The sequence below is a fragment of the Phaseolus vulgaris genome, chromosome 7 (assembly GCF_000499845.2).
Source record: "Phaseolus vulgaris cultivar G19833 chromosome 7, P. vulgaris v2.0, whole genome shotgun sequence".
Lineage (NCBI taxonomy): Eukaryota > Viridiplantae > Streptophyta > Magnoliopsida > Fabales > Fabaceae > Phaseolus > Phaseolus vulgaris.
Window position 1 is genome coordinate 33478582 of NC_023753.2, and position 16731 is coordinate 33495312.

At 27.3% G+C, this 16731-nt stretch overlaps 1 protein-coding gene across 3 annotated transcripts; it reads left to right on the forward strand.

The window, feature by feature from the left end:
* The first annotated feature begins 9330 nt into the window (after nt 1–9330).
* On the forward strand, nt 9331–14700 carry LOC137830188 (long chain acyl-CoA synthetase 1-like). Of its 3 annotated transcripts, none has more exons than XM_068637366.1 (20): nt 9331–9476; nt 10108–10271; nt 10454–10517; nt 10600–10689; nt 10775–10831; nt 10934–10982; nt 11228–11304; nt 11426–11465; nt 11554–11648; nt 11992–12159; nt 12243–12353; nt 12495–12582; nt 12781–12847; nt 12939–13014; nt 13111–13228; nt 13420–13665; nt 13763–13902; nt 14007–14189; nt 14283–14402; nt 14472–14700. In XM_068637366.1, the coding sequence occupies exons 2-20, from the start codon at nt 10126–10128 to the stop codon at nt 14523–14525; spliced, it is 1989 nt and encodes a 662-aa protein (XP_068493467.1). In that variant the 5' UTR covers nt 9331–9476; nt 10108–10125; the 3' UTR covers nt 14526–14700. The 3 variants fall into 3 exon arrangements, with proteins under 3 accessions (XP_068493467.1, XP_068493468.1, XP_068493466.1); XM_068637367.1 differs by having other exon boundaries at nt 9352–9431; XM_068637365.1 differs by having other exon boundaries at nt 9386–9500.
* The last annotated feature ends 2031 nt before the right edge of the window (nt 14701–16731 follow it).

The window sequence follows — 16731 nt, forward strand, 5'->3', positions numbered from 1 at the left end:
TTTTTTCAAGAATTAAGAAACACAATAAATTTTGCAGACTGTAACAAAACGATTTTACATCTTATTTTACTCATTCTTCTCTATATCTAACCCACTAAATAGAGTAAGTATTATTATCAGCCTTCGTATCTACCAAATTTAATTAAGGCTTGTACTACTGTGCTTGTTGGACACCCACATGCAGTACAACTTTAATGTCATAAAACCCATATTTGCTATAGTACTAGTCGTTAAAAATGACATATATGTTAATATTCCTAATAAAGTGTCTGAGGGCAAAGTTACGAATTTACATCTTTGTTGGTCATTCGTTGAAATTCAAAACAGAAACAGTATCTTTACAGTGTAATGGTAAATGTTTGCAATGTAAAGGTAAAGTTTCTTCCTCCTACCTTCTTCATATAGAAATGAACTTTGTCATATTTTTTTTAACATATATGTCGGTAGTAGGGAAGCATAACTTTTTGTATACGAAATTCCAAGATAATATTTCTAGAACGATAATAAGTGTGATGAGAAAAACAATAATAAAAAAGCACCGTCATTGATTGTGGTGAAACAAAAATATGAATAAGAGTGACGTCATTTGGTTGGAAAAATAAACATTGATGCTAAGGAGATTGAAGATGGGTTAAATACGTTAGAAGAAAAAAATAGTGTTCAATAGGAGATTGAAGGAAGTCGAATGAAAAAGTAATAGTAGAGAAAACATTTTTATTTTTAGAACATTAAGGTTGTGTTCAGATTGAAAAGATGATTTGTGAGTAGAGAAAAGTATTAAGAGATAAAATGTGTTTGAATAAAGATATATTAAAGTGAATTTATAAGAAAAAAAATTTGTAATTTGTAAGTTATGTAATGATTGGGAAGGGTTTAATTTTTTTAAAGATTTTAAATATATGTTTACAAATTTATTTATTTTAATTAAAATTTTATAAATAATGAAATATGAGGAATTTTTGTGTGTGTTTATTTAAATTTTTTAAATTATTTTAACATTGAAAGTTTTCATAAAAATAATACACAAAATCATATTCATATAAACAGAATTTAAAAAAATATTATTTATTTATTTGTGAATTTTAGTTATTTGTAATTAAAATACTGTTGCAACTCATTTGGAACAAAATCCAAATTATTTCATTTTGTTAAAAAAATAAAAATTTATCCGAAAATAACTGTGTTTGTATTCAAAATTAAATTTGAATTTTTCATAATTGTAAAAACTTTTAGTGGAAAACTATCAATATATGTAAACATTTTAAATTTTAAAATTCAAATAAATAAATTGAATATTCATAATTTTTTAAATATAATTATTAAACTATTAAATTAATTTGTATTGAATTTAAATAATATTATTAATTGTAAGCACACCCCAACAGCTACTAACCACACTCCAACAACAACTAAACACACCACCACACATAATCGATTATCAAAATGGAATAATTGATTATTCTTGATTTTTTATATACATAATTGATTATATGACTAATTGTAATTAAAGCATAATTAACTATTCCTACTTTTATATATATATATATATGTCCAATCAACCTGACCGAGATCAGGGGAACCTGGCTGAGACCTTAGAAGACTTGGCCGAGAGGCCGGGACCTTGGAAGACTTGTGCCGAGAGGCCAAGAGGCCGAGACCTTTGGAGACTTGTGCCGAGAGGTCGAGAGGCCGAGACCTTAGAAGACTTAACTAAGACGACCGAGACCATAAGGATTTGGCCGATGGCCGACCCGCGTCAAGGGAACTTGGCTGATGGCCGAACCCTATCACAATTAACGCTCAAACCGAGATCAGTGAAGCTAATCCATCATCAAGAATTAGGTAATGCAACCCTAAGCGGTATCCACCTCGATAAACGGGCCCAACAAGGTAGGTCCATTAGAATAATATAAATAGCGCGCATCCCAAGGAGTAAGGTATGTCATTTATTACTGTTCACCTACCTGAGAGCTGACCACCCGCTTTACTGACTTGAGCGTCGGAGTGCCTTCGCAGGTACCCCCACCATCCGGTGATTCGCCCGACGACCGAGCGCCGAGTACCGAAGGATAAGCCAGAAGACGAGAAGAATCACAGTTCATCACACAGTCACCTGTCCGATCGAAGGAAAAAGAAGAAGACTTCAATAGTTCTCTAAGTCTCATCTCCCTAGCAGAAACAATATATAATTGATTATGTGTGTAGTTATTTTTCAAGCATAATCGATTGTACACTAAATTTTAGTCTATGATCCATTGTGTGAAAGGAAAAATCAATTATTTCTTCATTGCGCTTCCTTTGTGTGTGTTATGGAAGTCATTCACTTTTTCGTACATCTTCATGCACCTTCCAATTATGCTAACAAACAACGACAACGTCTTCCTACATCAGAATCTAATCTAGTTCAACCTTACCAACACAAAACAACAAATAGTCACTTGTATGGAATAATCTCTATAGAAAGCACATTCTGCCCACGTTACATCCACCATTTACCATGCACAATTCATTTTGTTACATTCGTTAATACAATCATAATGCAAAAGTTTGTTTTCACTTTAGATACAATTATGCAAGAATTACGTTGGTTTTGTGTGGATCAAAGTAAAAGTTGAAAGAAACAAGAGAAAGAGAATGATTTTGGTGAATAGAAAATAATCACAAATAAAATAAAATATATTTATTTATTATTAATATTTTATTTATTATTTATTATTTTTAATTTAATAATATTATATTGATTATTTGTTTTATTATAGCAATATAATGAATTATGTTTTTCATATATTCAATTATCTATTAATAATCATTACAAGTAAATCATTTAATAGTAATTAATTTATTTAATAATAATTAATTTAGAGAAAAAAAAATAACTAATTACAAAATAAGTTAAATACTATTTTATAAAAAAAATATTAATATTTAAATTAATTTTATTATTTATAAAAAATTTAAAAATAGTTTCTAAATTTATATCAAATATTAACTATTAAGATTTTAGCTATTAACTATTTTAAATTAATTTTTAATTTTAAATTAAAAACTAATTTAAAATATAAAATAGTTAGTAACTAAAATTTGATAAATAATGTTAGATATCAATTTAATAATTATTTTATAAATTTTTATTAATAATAGAAATTATTTTATATATTAATAATTTTTTAATTTATAAAATAATATATAATTTAGAATTTTTAAAAAAAAATTAGTTACTATTAGATAATTTTAATTTTCTTGTGAATATATATAAATTATTAATATAATTGATTAGGTCTTATTTTTTCCAAATTTTCGCTCTTATACAAGAAAGTTTAAGTCTTTGAAATTTATATTTTTATAATATTTATAAGCTTTGATTTTTTTGAATTGTTACTTCACTTTTTGGCTTTTCATCTTTTCATATGTAGATACAAGCATCTTTTTAAAGAGCAATTTCTCTATTTAAACTTATTTGAATCCTATAATATAATTAAGTTTTGATCTACACAGTAATAGTTTTCAGTTATTGTAAAAGAAGTTAGTTGGAGGAAGGAGATTAGTTATAACAGAAAAATAACAGCAGAGCCGTAGCTGTTGTGAGTTCAACATTCAATTAACAGTGTTATGTTTCACCAAGATCTACTCTGTATTCCATGACATACGGAAAACTTGTAAGTCTCTATCTACTATCAGTAATTTCTATTTGCAGCTGACAGAGACAAAGAACGATGGAAAGAAGTGTTTACGAAAAAGGAAAGGAAGCAAAAGAAAGTAAGTTAGTTAAAATAGTAAGTTTAACTTATATATGTCTTAATTACTTTATTTAATTATAAAAAATGAAGATTATTTTTTATTTTATCAATTTACTATTTATTAAAATATTTGAATAGTAGATAATAATTTACGCATAAAAATGTCTATTAAATGTATGATATAATGGTAGAATATCTGTAATTGTAATTGTTTATAGTTTTTATTTTCACCCCTCGTCTTCTGTAATATTATAAAACCTATGTACTTATATATTTTTAAGATACCATCTACTTCGTTCATTATTCACTTACACCAGTGTATATTATGAGATAGTATAATAATTCTTTAATTTTATCCTTAAGAAAAAATTAACATGATATTTAAAAAAAATATAAACTATAAATATAAGATTAGACTAAGTGGTGAAATAAAGAAAAACATTATCTTAATTCTATAAATAGAATAGCAACGTAACATCTTTATAAACTAATATATTATAAATAAATGTCTATCTAACATGTTATCTCATGTAAAATATGATTATTTGTACTAATGTTCTAACGTGATAGTTTTACAATTTATTTAAAAACTTGTTCAAAAAGAGTAATAATAATTCTTAGTCGTTATTAATTTTATTAAATTTTAAGTGTTTAAAATTAAATAATTTTAAACAATTTTAGTCTCAAGGTACTTTTGTATGTTATAATTATTAATTTTTAAAAATTTATAAAAATTGTAAAGGGTAAATTATTATTTAAATTTTAAAATATATAAAAAGGTCATAATTTAGTCTTTACATGAATATAAATTAAATTAAATAATTGATTGTTTAAAAAATATATTAAAGACATTCCTGATAAGTTTTTGTAGAAGTATTTGTTTATAGAAAGAAGAGTGATGAAAAGAGGGAATTAACCCGGATATTTTAATAATAAATTTTAAAGTGAATAGGAATAAAATATATATATATATATATATATAAATTAGATCTTCATTCCTTAGTTTATTATAAAATTTTCAGTTCATAACACTTTTCTTTCTCAATATTCTTTTTTTTAACAAAAACACAATTTTAATCGTGTTAGACTAAGGTCTTTTGGAGCTAAAGCTGTATAGAACGTTTGGATTGAACAAATTTTGGTGTTGGTAAGTATAATTAATATTATCTAAGTTTCATCATTTTCTTCTTATTCAAAACACATCCTTATATGAATGTTAACCACTTTTATATTAGTTGAAAAACCAGTGTGTTAATATATAAATAATATATATATATATATATATATATATATATATATATATTACAATGATTAAAAATTCTAATCGATGTAATTGAGATGTAAAACGAGTCATATTGTATCGATTATTGTCCCAATTAAGTAATAAGATAAATTTGAAAGGATACAATTTTGTTGGTAGCAAACATATATTACATTACCAACAGAAGAAATTTAAATAATAATCTAGACTAATAAATATAAATATAATAAATGTTTAATTTAATTAAAACAAAACTAAAGTAACCATAAAGCAAAGTAGTTATATGAAATGAAAATGACTAAGTTGCAAACATAATTATAAACTATAATTAATATTAATGTCTAATACGTAGACAATATTTGTAATGAAGATTACTAACTTTTTAACTATCTTATTGAAATCTTTATTTTATATTATTTTTTTATTAACAAATTTTAAAGACTTTACTTAAAACTAAATTCAGTGTCACTCTTCCTACTAACTTCATGACTTAACTAAAGGTCAGGTATTGGGTAACCTCTAAAGTCACTTTTGTGTTGTTGGTATGTTTTTTTATTTTTTTTAAAAAAAAATTATTTATGCGGGCCAGCAGGCCAACTCGCCCTGCCCCGCTATTGGCCCGCATGGTATATAGGTTATGCCAGACGGGCCTAAGCGGGTCAACTGGCTAGAGTAATGGTTTTAACGAGGGTTTATTTTTACATTACCAAAGGTTAAAACTTCCATTAAGTGGTTTACCCTGGGTTGCGATTTCCCTCGCTAAACCATCCCTGGGGAACGGTTTTTTTAAAAACCAGGAAAAGGCTTTCATAAGCTCCATTAAATATTAACCTCCGTTAAATACCAGTAAGGAGGGAAGGGTTAACCACTAGACCAAAGAAGTTATTTGGTCATATTATCATTTTTATTTTACTTATTATTATTAACATAATTTATACATATTAATATTATATTAACATTATTATTAATATTATTATTATAATTAATATTATATTCATATTATTAATATTTATTAATATTATTCATATTATTAATATTTATTAATATTATTATTATTAATACTATTATTAATATTATTATAAATATTATTATTAATATTAGTATAAATATTATTATAAATATTATTATTATTATAAATATTATTATTAATATTATTATAAATATTATTATTAATATTATTATAAATGTTATTATTAATATTATTATAAATGTTATTATTAATATTATTATAAATATTATTATTAATATTATTATAAATATTATTATTAATATTATTATAAATATTATTATAAATATTATTATAAATATTATTATTAATATTATTATTAATATTATTATAAATATTTTTATTAATATTATTATAAATATTATTGTTAATATTATTATAAATATTATTATTAATATTATTATAATGAATAGTTTTCAATGTCTGATTCTTCAAAATTTGATACTGCAAATGTAACCAAAAAATAAATTATGATGATGTATATATGTGATAAGTTAATGTCACTTCACACACAACTTATTTTTACTTATTGAAATTCATAAAAACAATCTTTAAGAATTGAATAATAATTTCAATTAATGAAGTGCCTTCTAACTTCAATTAATGAATCAACCTCTAAGACCTAAGTTCAAAGCATATTTAAATATGTATACCAGTTTAGGCTAAACTCACTAAAAAATTTAATTATATCTATTTATTAAGAATTGAGAAAATATAAAATATTTTATTGATGTTTTACAATAAACTTTTGACACTTAAAAAAAATTAAAAAACTCTATTATTTTGATGAGATTTTAGAATAAATATTTAGAATTTAACGAAGGTTTTAAAATAAACCTTTGGAAATTAACGAAGGTTAAAAAAATCTTTGTTATTTTATGGAGGTTTTAAAATAAACCTTTGTAAATTAACAAAGGTTAAAAAAACCTTCGCTATTTTGTGGAGGTTTTAAAATAAACCTTTGGAAATTAACGAAGGTTAAAAAAACTTTCGTTATTTTGCGAAAGTTTTAAAATAAACCTTTGGAAATTAATAAAGGTTAAAAAAACCTCTGTTATTTTACTGAGGTTTTAGAATAAACCTTTGGAATTTAGCTAAGGTTAAAAAACCTTCGTTATTTTGTTGAGGTTTTAGAAAAAACCTCTATTAATTAAATCAATTCCTAAGGTTATATTAACCTCCACTAAATAACCTCTATTAAAACCTTTTTTTTCTTGTAGTGAAAGTTGACTTTGTGATATTGAGTTTGACATAAATTCTACCACTTTAACATCTTTCAAATCAAATGTTAAGGAAAAAAATTGCATAAATATTATAATAAAAGTACCAAACAAAATTTAAATAAATATAAAGTAATTATAGAAAAAGAGTAAATAATTATACATATTCAAATTTCATGACAACTATCAAATGAAACTAGATACAAAAGAGAATATAAGATTTTTAGGTTACCTATTAAACTAAATGATTATGTGATTGAAACACTCAAAATTGAGAGTTAGACGTTTTCATATAACAAAAATAAACAATAAATAAAATATTTAAGAGTGTAAATGATCAAATGCATGTCCTATAAGTGATTTAAGTCAATGAAATTGAAGGTTTGCGTCTCTTGAAATACAATTAAGCATATAAATAAAATCGCACAAAGGAAAAAAATCTCCAGTAAGGTTGTGATAGGGATTTGAATGAACTTGATAAATATTGAACAACTCAAAACAATTAAGTGAAGATAAAATTTTATGTAGTAAAATAAGAACTTTTAAAATGAAACGAAACTAAAGATTAAAGAGAATAATGTAAATAAGTTTTTTTTTACGTTACTTAGTAAACTAATTATGTTTTAATAATTTTTAAAAAAATGGGTAAGAGAACAATGATATGACAATAAATATGTATATACTATTCCCTTTTATACTCAATTAAAATAAATAAAATATTATTCATACTCGTATATTTGTTGGATCAATGCAAATATTACTCGTTAAGACGAGTTCAAACATTACCTGCGAGTGTTATATTAAAGTAAGATAAAGTTGATGTAGCTTCCAAAGTCGATTTTTCCATACATGCAATACACAATAAGGCATCAAGAACAGAGTGGAGTGCTTGAGTTAATTTTAATCAACGACATCATTTACTACATCATCTACATAAAAGTGAAAGTTAAGACTAGTAATGCAGCTCCACCCATCTTGTTCTGTCCCATTTTACCCACCAAAATCAGAATGAAACGAACTAATTCAAATAACACTTGTAAGTTACATTATTTACTCTATGACACATATTTAGGAGCTTGCATATAAGCTAGTACATACAAACAAATTTTAAAATAGTAATTGACAATTTTTTCATTTCAAATTTCATTCTCCAAGTAAAATAATGTCAAACAATTAACGACAAAACTTTAAATTAAAATCAAACAAATAAAGACAAAAATTAAAAATATTTATTTAAAAAAGAAAACATTGTGAAAAAAAACTAATTAAAGTAAAATAGAACATACAATCTATATTTTATAAGTGGATAAAAATAAACAAATAAAAAATATTCATATCTGTGATAACATTGTAGATTATTGATCAATGAGCTCACTTATGAGCCTGTGTGCATTGTGAACCTAACACACTTGATGAGTTGCTACGGGTCTGTCTTCATTTTCATCCAACTTCATTTTCATTTTCAGATTTCGATATTTTGTGTATGATTACGTTAATGGTTATTGTATTAAAATTAGTTATTTTAAAATAAAAACACTAGTAGTATTTCTGTGCAACCGAGAGGAACAAAATTGATTAATTTACAAACATAAACGGAGATGAAAATTTATAGAATAAAAAACAAAACAAATTTATAAATTAAAAATGTATTTTAGCCTTTATAAATTAAGCGTTGGGTTGGAATAGTGGAAACAGAACGGAAATGTTTTTGGAAAAGAAACAGTCTACTGTTCAGTTATTATTTATAATAAAGTAAAGGAACCGAACAAAGTAGGTGACCACTATTTTTTTATCATCTTGTTTGGGATTAAAAAAAAAGTAGTAAAATGTGTTTTTTCTAAGATAAAATATTAAATTGTATTTAATTTACACATTTTTATATTAAAAATATTTGTAGAGTAGTATAAATTTTCTTATTTTGAATCCTTTTGTTTATTTTACTATTTTTTTTTCCAGAGTTGAAAAAAGTAGTGTAATAGCTAAAACGTTGGGGAAGGGCATGATCACGTGGAAGCAATTGAAGTTACTGTACGACATGGATGCTGTTCGGTCTTCATTATTATTCGTTTCCAACCTTCAACTACCTCATTTACACTTGCAACTTCCACTTGCAACTCCTTACTTGGCTATAAAATTCTCAACTTGGTTCTTCGTTAATATGTCTGCTCTCAACTTTGTTTCTACACAAGTTGCAGAGAAGCAGCGAGGTACACCCTTTTTACACGGAAACCAGCCTCAGTTCATACAACTTAGTACGTACACTCATCCACGCAAACGTCCGTACCTATATCTAAGCACAGATATATCTCCCGTGTTATGTTTCTTATGCCCTTACGTAGTTCTCCACTGTTTGACTTCCCATACCCTTTTGAATTTTCTTCTCTTTGGCCTGTTTTTCTAATATTATAATAATTTATAGAGTATGATAATCGTGTTAGCAAAAACCCCTCTCACCTTCTCCCTCGTTCCCGGGGTCTCGGAGTCATGTTTCTGGTGCTTGTTTTTCTATGTATATGTGACATGTAAAAACTGTTATCTTGTCTTATTCTGATCCGGGACCACCTCTGCCAAAGTTCAGCGAATAGATGCGAAGTGCTTACTAAAACTTTGGTCATAAAGCATAGTTAAAAATTAGTTGGGAGATTGCGGATAAGTGAAAATTTCTTCCTAACCACGCAATGTGTCTAGTTATGCTTGGTTTTTTGTCACTTTTGTTTTGATAAAATGATTAAACCAAAGAAAAAACCTTCGTAGTACTTTTAGGTTTGACTTTTTGGTGCCTGTCATTGACGGGTACTTGAATATACACCAAAGTGAACCAAGTTGAGGGAAACTGATGGAAGTTCAGTGGTGGTTGATATACTTGTGTTGTGCCTTGTTCAGGTTTCGCAACAAAGGAGAATGAAGGCCTTTTCGGTTAAGGTTGAGGAAGGAAGGGAAGGTAAAAATGGTAGCCTCTCTGTTGGTCCAGTGTACCGCAGTGTCTTCTCCAAAAATGAATTTCCACCAATGGATCCTGATTTCTCCACAACTTGGGATATTTTCTGGTAATTGATTTCAGATAATGATTCAGCAGTCGCTATTACATTAAAATCATACAATATATGTTCTGTACCGAGCTTTACCCATATAACAATAATGTGGGGTCTGTTAATAAAAACTGAGATTTTGGTGGTTGATCAATGAATGATATTTTGATCACTGATAACTTTTTCTTTGATGGCTGCAGTGAGTCTGTCAAAAATTATCCTAACAACCCAATGCTAGGACGGCGTAAAATTGTAGATGGAAAGGTATCTTACGGAGATTTGTTTTGTTATATGACTTTATATATGTAAAAAAAATAAAGTAACTATTTTTGGATCATGTTAATAGATTGGACCATATGTGTGGAACACGTATAAGGAAGTTTATGAAGAAGTTCTGCATATAAGTTCTGCTTTACGAGCATGTGGAGCCGAAGTTGTAAGTGCTTGTGAGATGGTTTCCCTCGTAATTTGTAAGTACAGTAGATCAGCAGTTTTCAAAGGGAATCTTTTTTATGTAACAGGGTGCTCGAATTGGAATTTACGGATCTAATTGCCCTGAATGGATTGTGGCAATGGAGGTTTGACAGTTCTATGACCCTTGCTTTCTCAAAGTTTTCTCTCATGTTCTTTATATGAAGCTACGTATCGTACCATAATTCATAATCATGTTTTAATTGTAGGCTTGTTCTGCTCAAAGCTTAATTTGTGTGCCTCTCTACGACACCCTTGGTAACTTTTCTCAAATAAATATGTATCCCCACCTCTCTCTCTCTTATTGTATTGCAAAATTAAGAGCCATGACAAAAATATGATCCTAATCAAATCTTCACACTTTGTTCATTTTACATATTTTAGTAAAAAGCTTTGATACTCATTTTCTTTATCAGTGCAATTTTGTTTTCTGATCTAAATGAACAAAGAAAAAAGAAGCAACATTCAAACCTTAAGTTTTTATATATATATTTTTAATGCAGGACATGGTGCTGTAGATTTTATCCTAGATCATGCAGAAATAGATGTTGTGTTCGTCCAGGATAAGAAGGTTAAAGAGGTAACCAATAAGATAATGTTTTTTTTTTAAATAATGTTCCACTTCAGATATTTTGTATATATCAGAGATTCAGAGCTGCAGTTCATAGGTTCTTAGCTATGAGTAAATATATCATTTGCAGGTCTTAAATCCTGAATGTAAATCCTCAAAGCGACTTAAAGGTGAATTTAAGTTTTGCATTTCAATTATTCTGTGCTAGAACTAGCAGAATGATTAAATGAATTAAGCTAAATTTGATTTATGGTACAGCCATGGTGTGCTTCACTACATTAACACAGGAAGAGAAAGATAAGGCTTCTGCTATTGGAATTAAGCCATATTCCTGGGATGACTTCTTGCAGTTGGTTAGTTCTTAGAGAAGTAGTTTTTACTTTTTTGTCTACTTTTGCAATTGTGGAAGGTTTGTTTTAAAGCTTACATGCCACACTTTACAAAAGTTGTTCACACAGGAAAAGTGAGTTACTTTTTCCTTTTGTAAAGGTGTTCTGGTACAATAACTTTGCTCTTGAATGAAAATAAAATGCAATCCCAAGATTATAGAAACTTTGATATGGCAACTTACTAGAGAAATAGCTCATGGATGTAAATATAAAGTGGTAAAACTGTTTCTGTAGGCTATTCCTGTGATTCTTGGTAGGTATCTTTCTGATCTACCCTGCGTAATGAGATCAACTTATTATCTTTCAGGGAAAAGCAAACCCCAAAAGTGCTATTCCTCCTCAGGCTCATGACATCTGTACAATAATGTACACTAGTGGGACAAGTGGAGACCCTAAAGGAGTTGTTTTAATATATGAAAACGCAATGGCTTTAGTAAGAGGAATGGATCTTTTCATGGAACAATTTGAAGACAAGGTAAATCTGATGCCTATCCATTGCCTAACTGATATAGTACCATTTTCCTTTTAGCAAAAGTGACACAAACTTAATTTGTACAGATGACTGTGAATGATGTGTATTTGTCATTCCTACCCTTGGCCCATATCCTTGATCGCACAATTGAGGAGTACTTTTTCCGTAAGGGTGCATCTGTTGGTTACTATCATGGGGTAATTTTGTCCAAGAATTTATTGTTAATTTGGATTTGCTTGCTGGCATTGACATGTTAATGATTCTTCTTTGCTTCATACCAATAAATATCCAGTTTTATATTCTTTAATTTGGTGAATTTGTGGAATTGTTTTCTGAAGGATCTGAACGCGTTGAGGGATGATTTAATGGAGTTGAAACCAACACTGTTTGCTGGCGTCCCACGGGTTTTTGAGAAGGTGTATGAAGGCAAGGCCACACTTCAACATATTGAATACATAAAGAAACTTATTAGAAATTATAATATTTTATATACTTCAAATATTATCAATAGACTCTAGTTTTATTGTTTTTAATCATTTTTAATTAAAAATATAATATTACTGAAATTTGTGGTATTGTTGACACATTATTTGATGATAATTTATGGAAGAATATTTGTTTCAGGTATCAAGAAAGCAGTGGAAGACCTTAACCCAATTAGGAGAACTGTTTTTGGCTTGCTCTATAACTAGTAAGTTGGAATCTTGTACCCTATCTTTATCTTTATCCATTTATTGAGATCATGAGATATTCTGTTAATTCACATTTATTTTCAAACACAGCAAACTTGGTTGGATGAAAAAAGGATATAAGCAAAGAGAAGCATCACGTTTAGCAGATCTATTAGCCTTCAGAAAGGTTGTCTCATAATCTCTTAACTAAAACCTGTATTTATTATATATAACTTTTTACTAATATTTTTCTTGAAATTTGATAAAACTTTCTCCATTGTAGGTCAAAGCCAGGCTTGGTGGTCGTGTTCGACTAATAATCTCTGGTGGAGCAGCATTGAGTCCTGAGGTGGAAGAATTCTTGCGTGTCACTACTTGTGCTTTTGTATGCCAAGGCTATGGTAATTAAAAATTTAACTATATTACAAGACACATAAACAGCATATTTTTAATTTTACTTTTTTAGCACATTCTCCCTGATAGATTAAATTTATGTGGATAACTCTTATAGACAGACAATTTAAAAATGTTTTTGTTAAGACAACATGACACAGCATGTAGAAAGTACAAATTGACACAATGGTTAATCCAGGTTTGACTGAAACATGTGGACCAACTACTCTTGGCTTTCCTGATGAAATGTGTATGGTTGGTACTGTTGGAGCTGTATCAATATACAATGAAATAAGGCTGGAGGAGGTTCCAGAGATGGGATACAACCCTCTTGAAACTCCTCCATGTGGTGAAATATGTGTAAGAGGGAAAACTGTTTTTAGTGGCTACTACAAAAATCCAGAGTTAACAAGGGAATCTATTAGAGATGGATGGTTTCACACAGGTAATTGAGTTGTCATTTTCTGCCCAAAAATTGAATTTGGTTTTAGGAATCTTTATATAGTCTAATGCGTTTGTTTGACATTTTCCTGTATCCTCAGGGGACGTAGGAGAAATTCTTCCTAATGGTATAATTAAGATTATTGACAGGAAGAAGAATCTTGTTAAACTCACCCAAGGAGAGTATATAGCACTTGAGCATCTAGAAAATGTTTATGGTATCACTCCTATAGTTGAAGATGTAAGTGTTTTCATGAGTTCAGCTGTTAATAGGCACAGTTTTTAGTCAATAGACTGTTGCGTTTTGGTTACTTCTGATTCGGTTTATGTATGTTTTACTTTTAGATCTGGGTTTATGGGAATAGCTTGAAGTCAATGTTAGTTGCAGTAGTAGTTCCTAATGAAGAAGTTGCGAATAAGTGGGCATATACAAATGGTCACATATCTTCTTTCGACAAACTCTGCTCTCTTGACCAACTCAACAAATATGTGCTATCTGAGCTGAAATTGACAGCTGAGAGAAATAAGGTAACATCAAATGCTGAGGTTTATGAAGTACGAAAGCATGGATATGATTCTCTAACTGTGTTTTTTCCTCTTGAATTTTGATTTCCAAATTAGCTGAGGGGCTTTGAACATATCAAGGGAGTGATATTAGAGCCTTATCCATTCGACATGGAAAGAGAATTGGTGACTGCAACACTTAAGAAGAAAAGAAACAAACTGCTAAAGTATTATCAGGTAATCAGTATGCTCTTATTTCTGAAATGCAGTCTAGAAATACTCACAAAATTGTTTATATTGTCACAGGTGGAAATAGATGAACTATACCTAAGTCTGACAAAAGAGAAGCAAAAAATGTAAGGTTTTAGGCACGATTATGCCATTTAGTGCTCTTATTCCCCTTCTCAAACTCATCTATATAATCCTAAAAGCTCAGTGCTAATTTGTATTATTCAGCAACTACCAAGTGCTGAACTATATTTCCTAATTTCAAAGACTCAATCTATATATACCACAGCAATTCATTTCTGCACTATCCCGCGTCTAGTTCAACTGCTGTCAACTTCTTCTAATTTATTCAATTTGAGGGTGCCCACTTCCTTAGACGCTTTAGTGGCCACTTCCTTAGACGCTTTAATTTTCCAAAATCACGATTAAACATGTTAGTTTTTTTTTACCTCTTAAAGCAACTTAGTCTAATAGATAAACTTGAAGGTTAAAGTAGAAATTTTTAAACTTGGGGTACTAAACTGTAACCAAAAATAAAATAAAAGATCAAAATAATATGTTAACCAAAACACGCTGTAACTGTAAAAATGAAGTTACGGAGTATAATAAAGGAAAAGACAATGTATACTAATAATAATGACAACGTGCATTCTTCGTTTACACTCCAATTTTTACCCTTGAGCTCCTGTCATCATCCTTTCTCATATTTGGTTTCCAATTTTTTCTTTAAGATATCATTTATTTGCCACTAAAATTACTTTTATTTAAATTCTCAACCTTTAATTACGTAGATAAAAATTCTCATTAACTATAAATTTAACAAACTCAATTTCAAAAAGTAAAAAATACTATTACACAAATACATTTTTGCTAATAAATATAAGGATTAAGTACTTATTTTTTATCACCGATTTGTTTACTTTTTTTCAACGTCGTTCCGACTATTTTTTATTAATGTTCAATTTGATTCCATTTAAAAATAATAGTTCTATATTTTTCCTTTCGATAGATTGATAGAAACAATATTTAAAGAGTGTCAAGTATTGTTGATGCGTCTCAATTCACATTTAAGTGAGGAAACAACATGATGTATTGGTGTAAGGTATTTTTATGGGTGGCAGTGAAAGTTTTAATGTCACATTCAACAATAACCATGTGAACATTAACGTATCAACCGTAACAATGACACATTAACGTTATTTAAAGTTTGTTTCTATATCAATTTAGGGAAAATAAAAGCATTGCCATACATTTAAAAAACAAGTAAGACTAAATACAGCCTTTTAGTACTTAAGAGATAACATTGAAAAAATAAATAAATCAATTATGGATCCAAATAAGTAATTAAACTTTAAAAATCAAGAAACTACCAACAAATGTGAAAATCAAAACAATAAAAAAATCTCTTTGAAAACTAGAACATAGACAATTTCTTCCTCCACCTCCATATTTTTTTTTCATGCAGTTTCATATTTTTGATGAAAAGACATATTTATTCTTAATGAAATTAAAAAATAAATCCAAGTCCTTCCCATCCATTATCTTAGTTTCAGTATAGATACTATTTCAAATTTTAAGAATTTAGAAATGACTTGTAGGATTTGGTATACAATCATTTATAAATCAGTCATAATGACTTTTTGTTTTCTATTTAATGCGCACAGTCAATTCTGAGCAAACAGACTTTAAATTTAAAATTCTTTTATTTATTTTTTAATATTTTCAAATAATTTGAATATAATTATATAATCTTTATTAGGATTTTTTTCTATTGAATGGACACTGCATATTATTATCTGACAAAGTTTACATATTCACAGGAATTTTGAATTTAAAATAATTTTATTTATTTTTTAATATTTTCAAATAATTTAAATATAATCTATTATATAACTATATAATATTCTGTATTTTATATAATTTAAATATTTTATTTTATTTTTTAATTACTAACATGAAAATAATTTTTTTAATATTTTAAATATTCGCTTAAGTTTTTATTAAAAATAATATTTTATAAAGGTAAATTAAACTTTTACTTAAAAAATTAAATATGAAAGATAATTTATTTTATAATAATTATATTAAAATGAAAAATATAAAATAACCTTAAATAAATAACATAATAATTGAATATTTTTAAAAATATAAAACATATTATAGTTAATCTTTAATTTATTATATGTTTTATTTTTTATATTTATTTAGTAAACTTTTTTATTTTAAATTTATTTTTATTATATCAAAGATGATAATATTTTAATAATAATGATGTTGAAATTAAAAATATAAAATAACCTTAAATAGCATAATAATTGGAAATTATTTTAAAAATATA

Coding starts and splice junctions, on each gene's coding strand:
- LOC137830188 (XM_068637366.1), top strand. CDS start 10,126: ATGAAGGCCTTTTCGGTTAAGGTTGAGGAAGGAAGGGAAGGTAAAAAT. Junction 10,983..11,227: donor GCCTCTCTACGACACCCTTG/GTAACTTTTCTC, acceptor TTTTTAATGCAG/GACATGGTGCTGTAGATTTT. Junction 13,903..14,006: donor TCACTCCTATAGTTGAAGAT/GTAAGTGTTTTC, acceptor TTTTACTTTTAG/ATCTGGGTTTATGGGAATAG.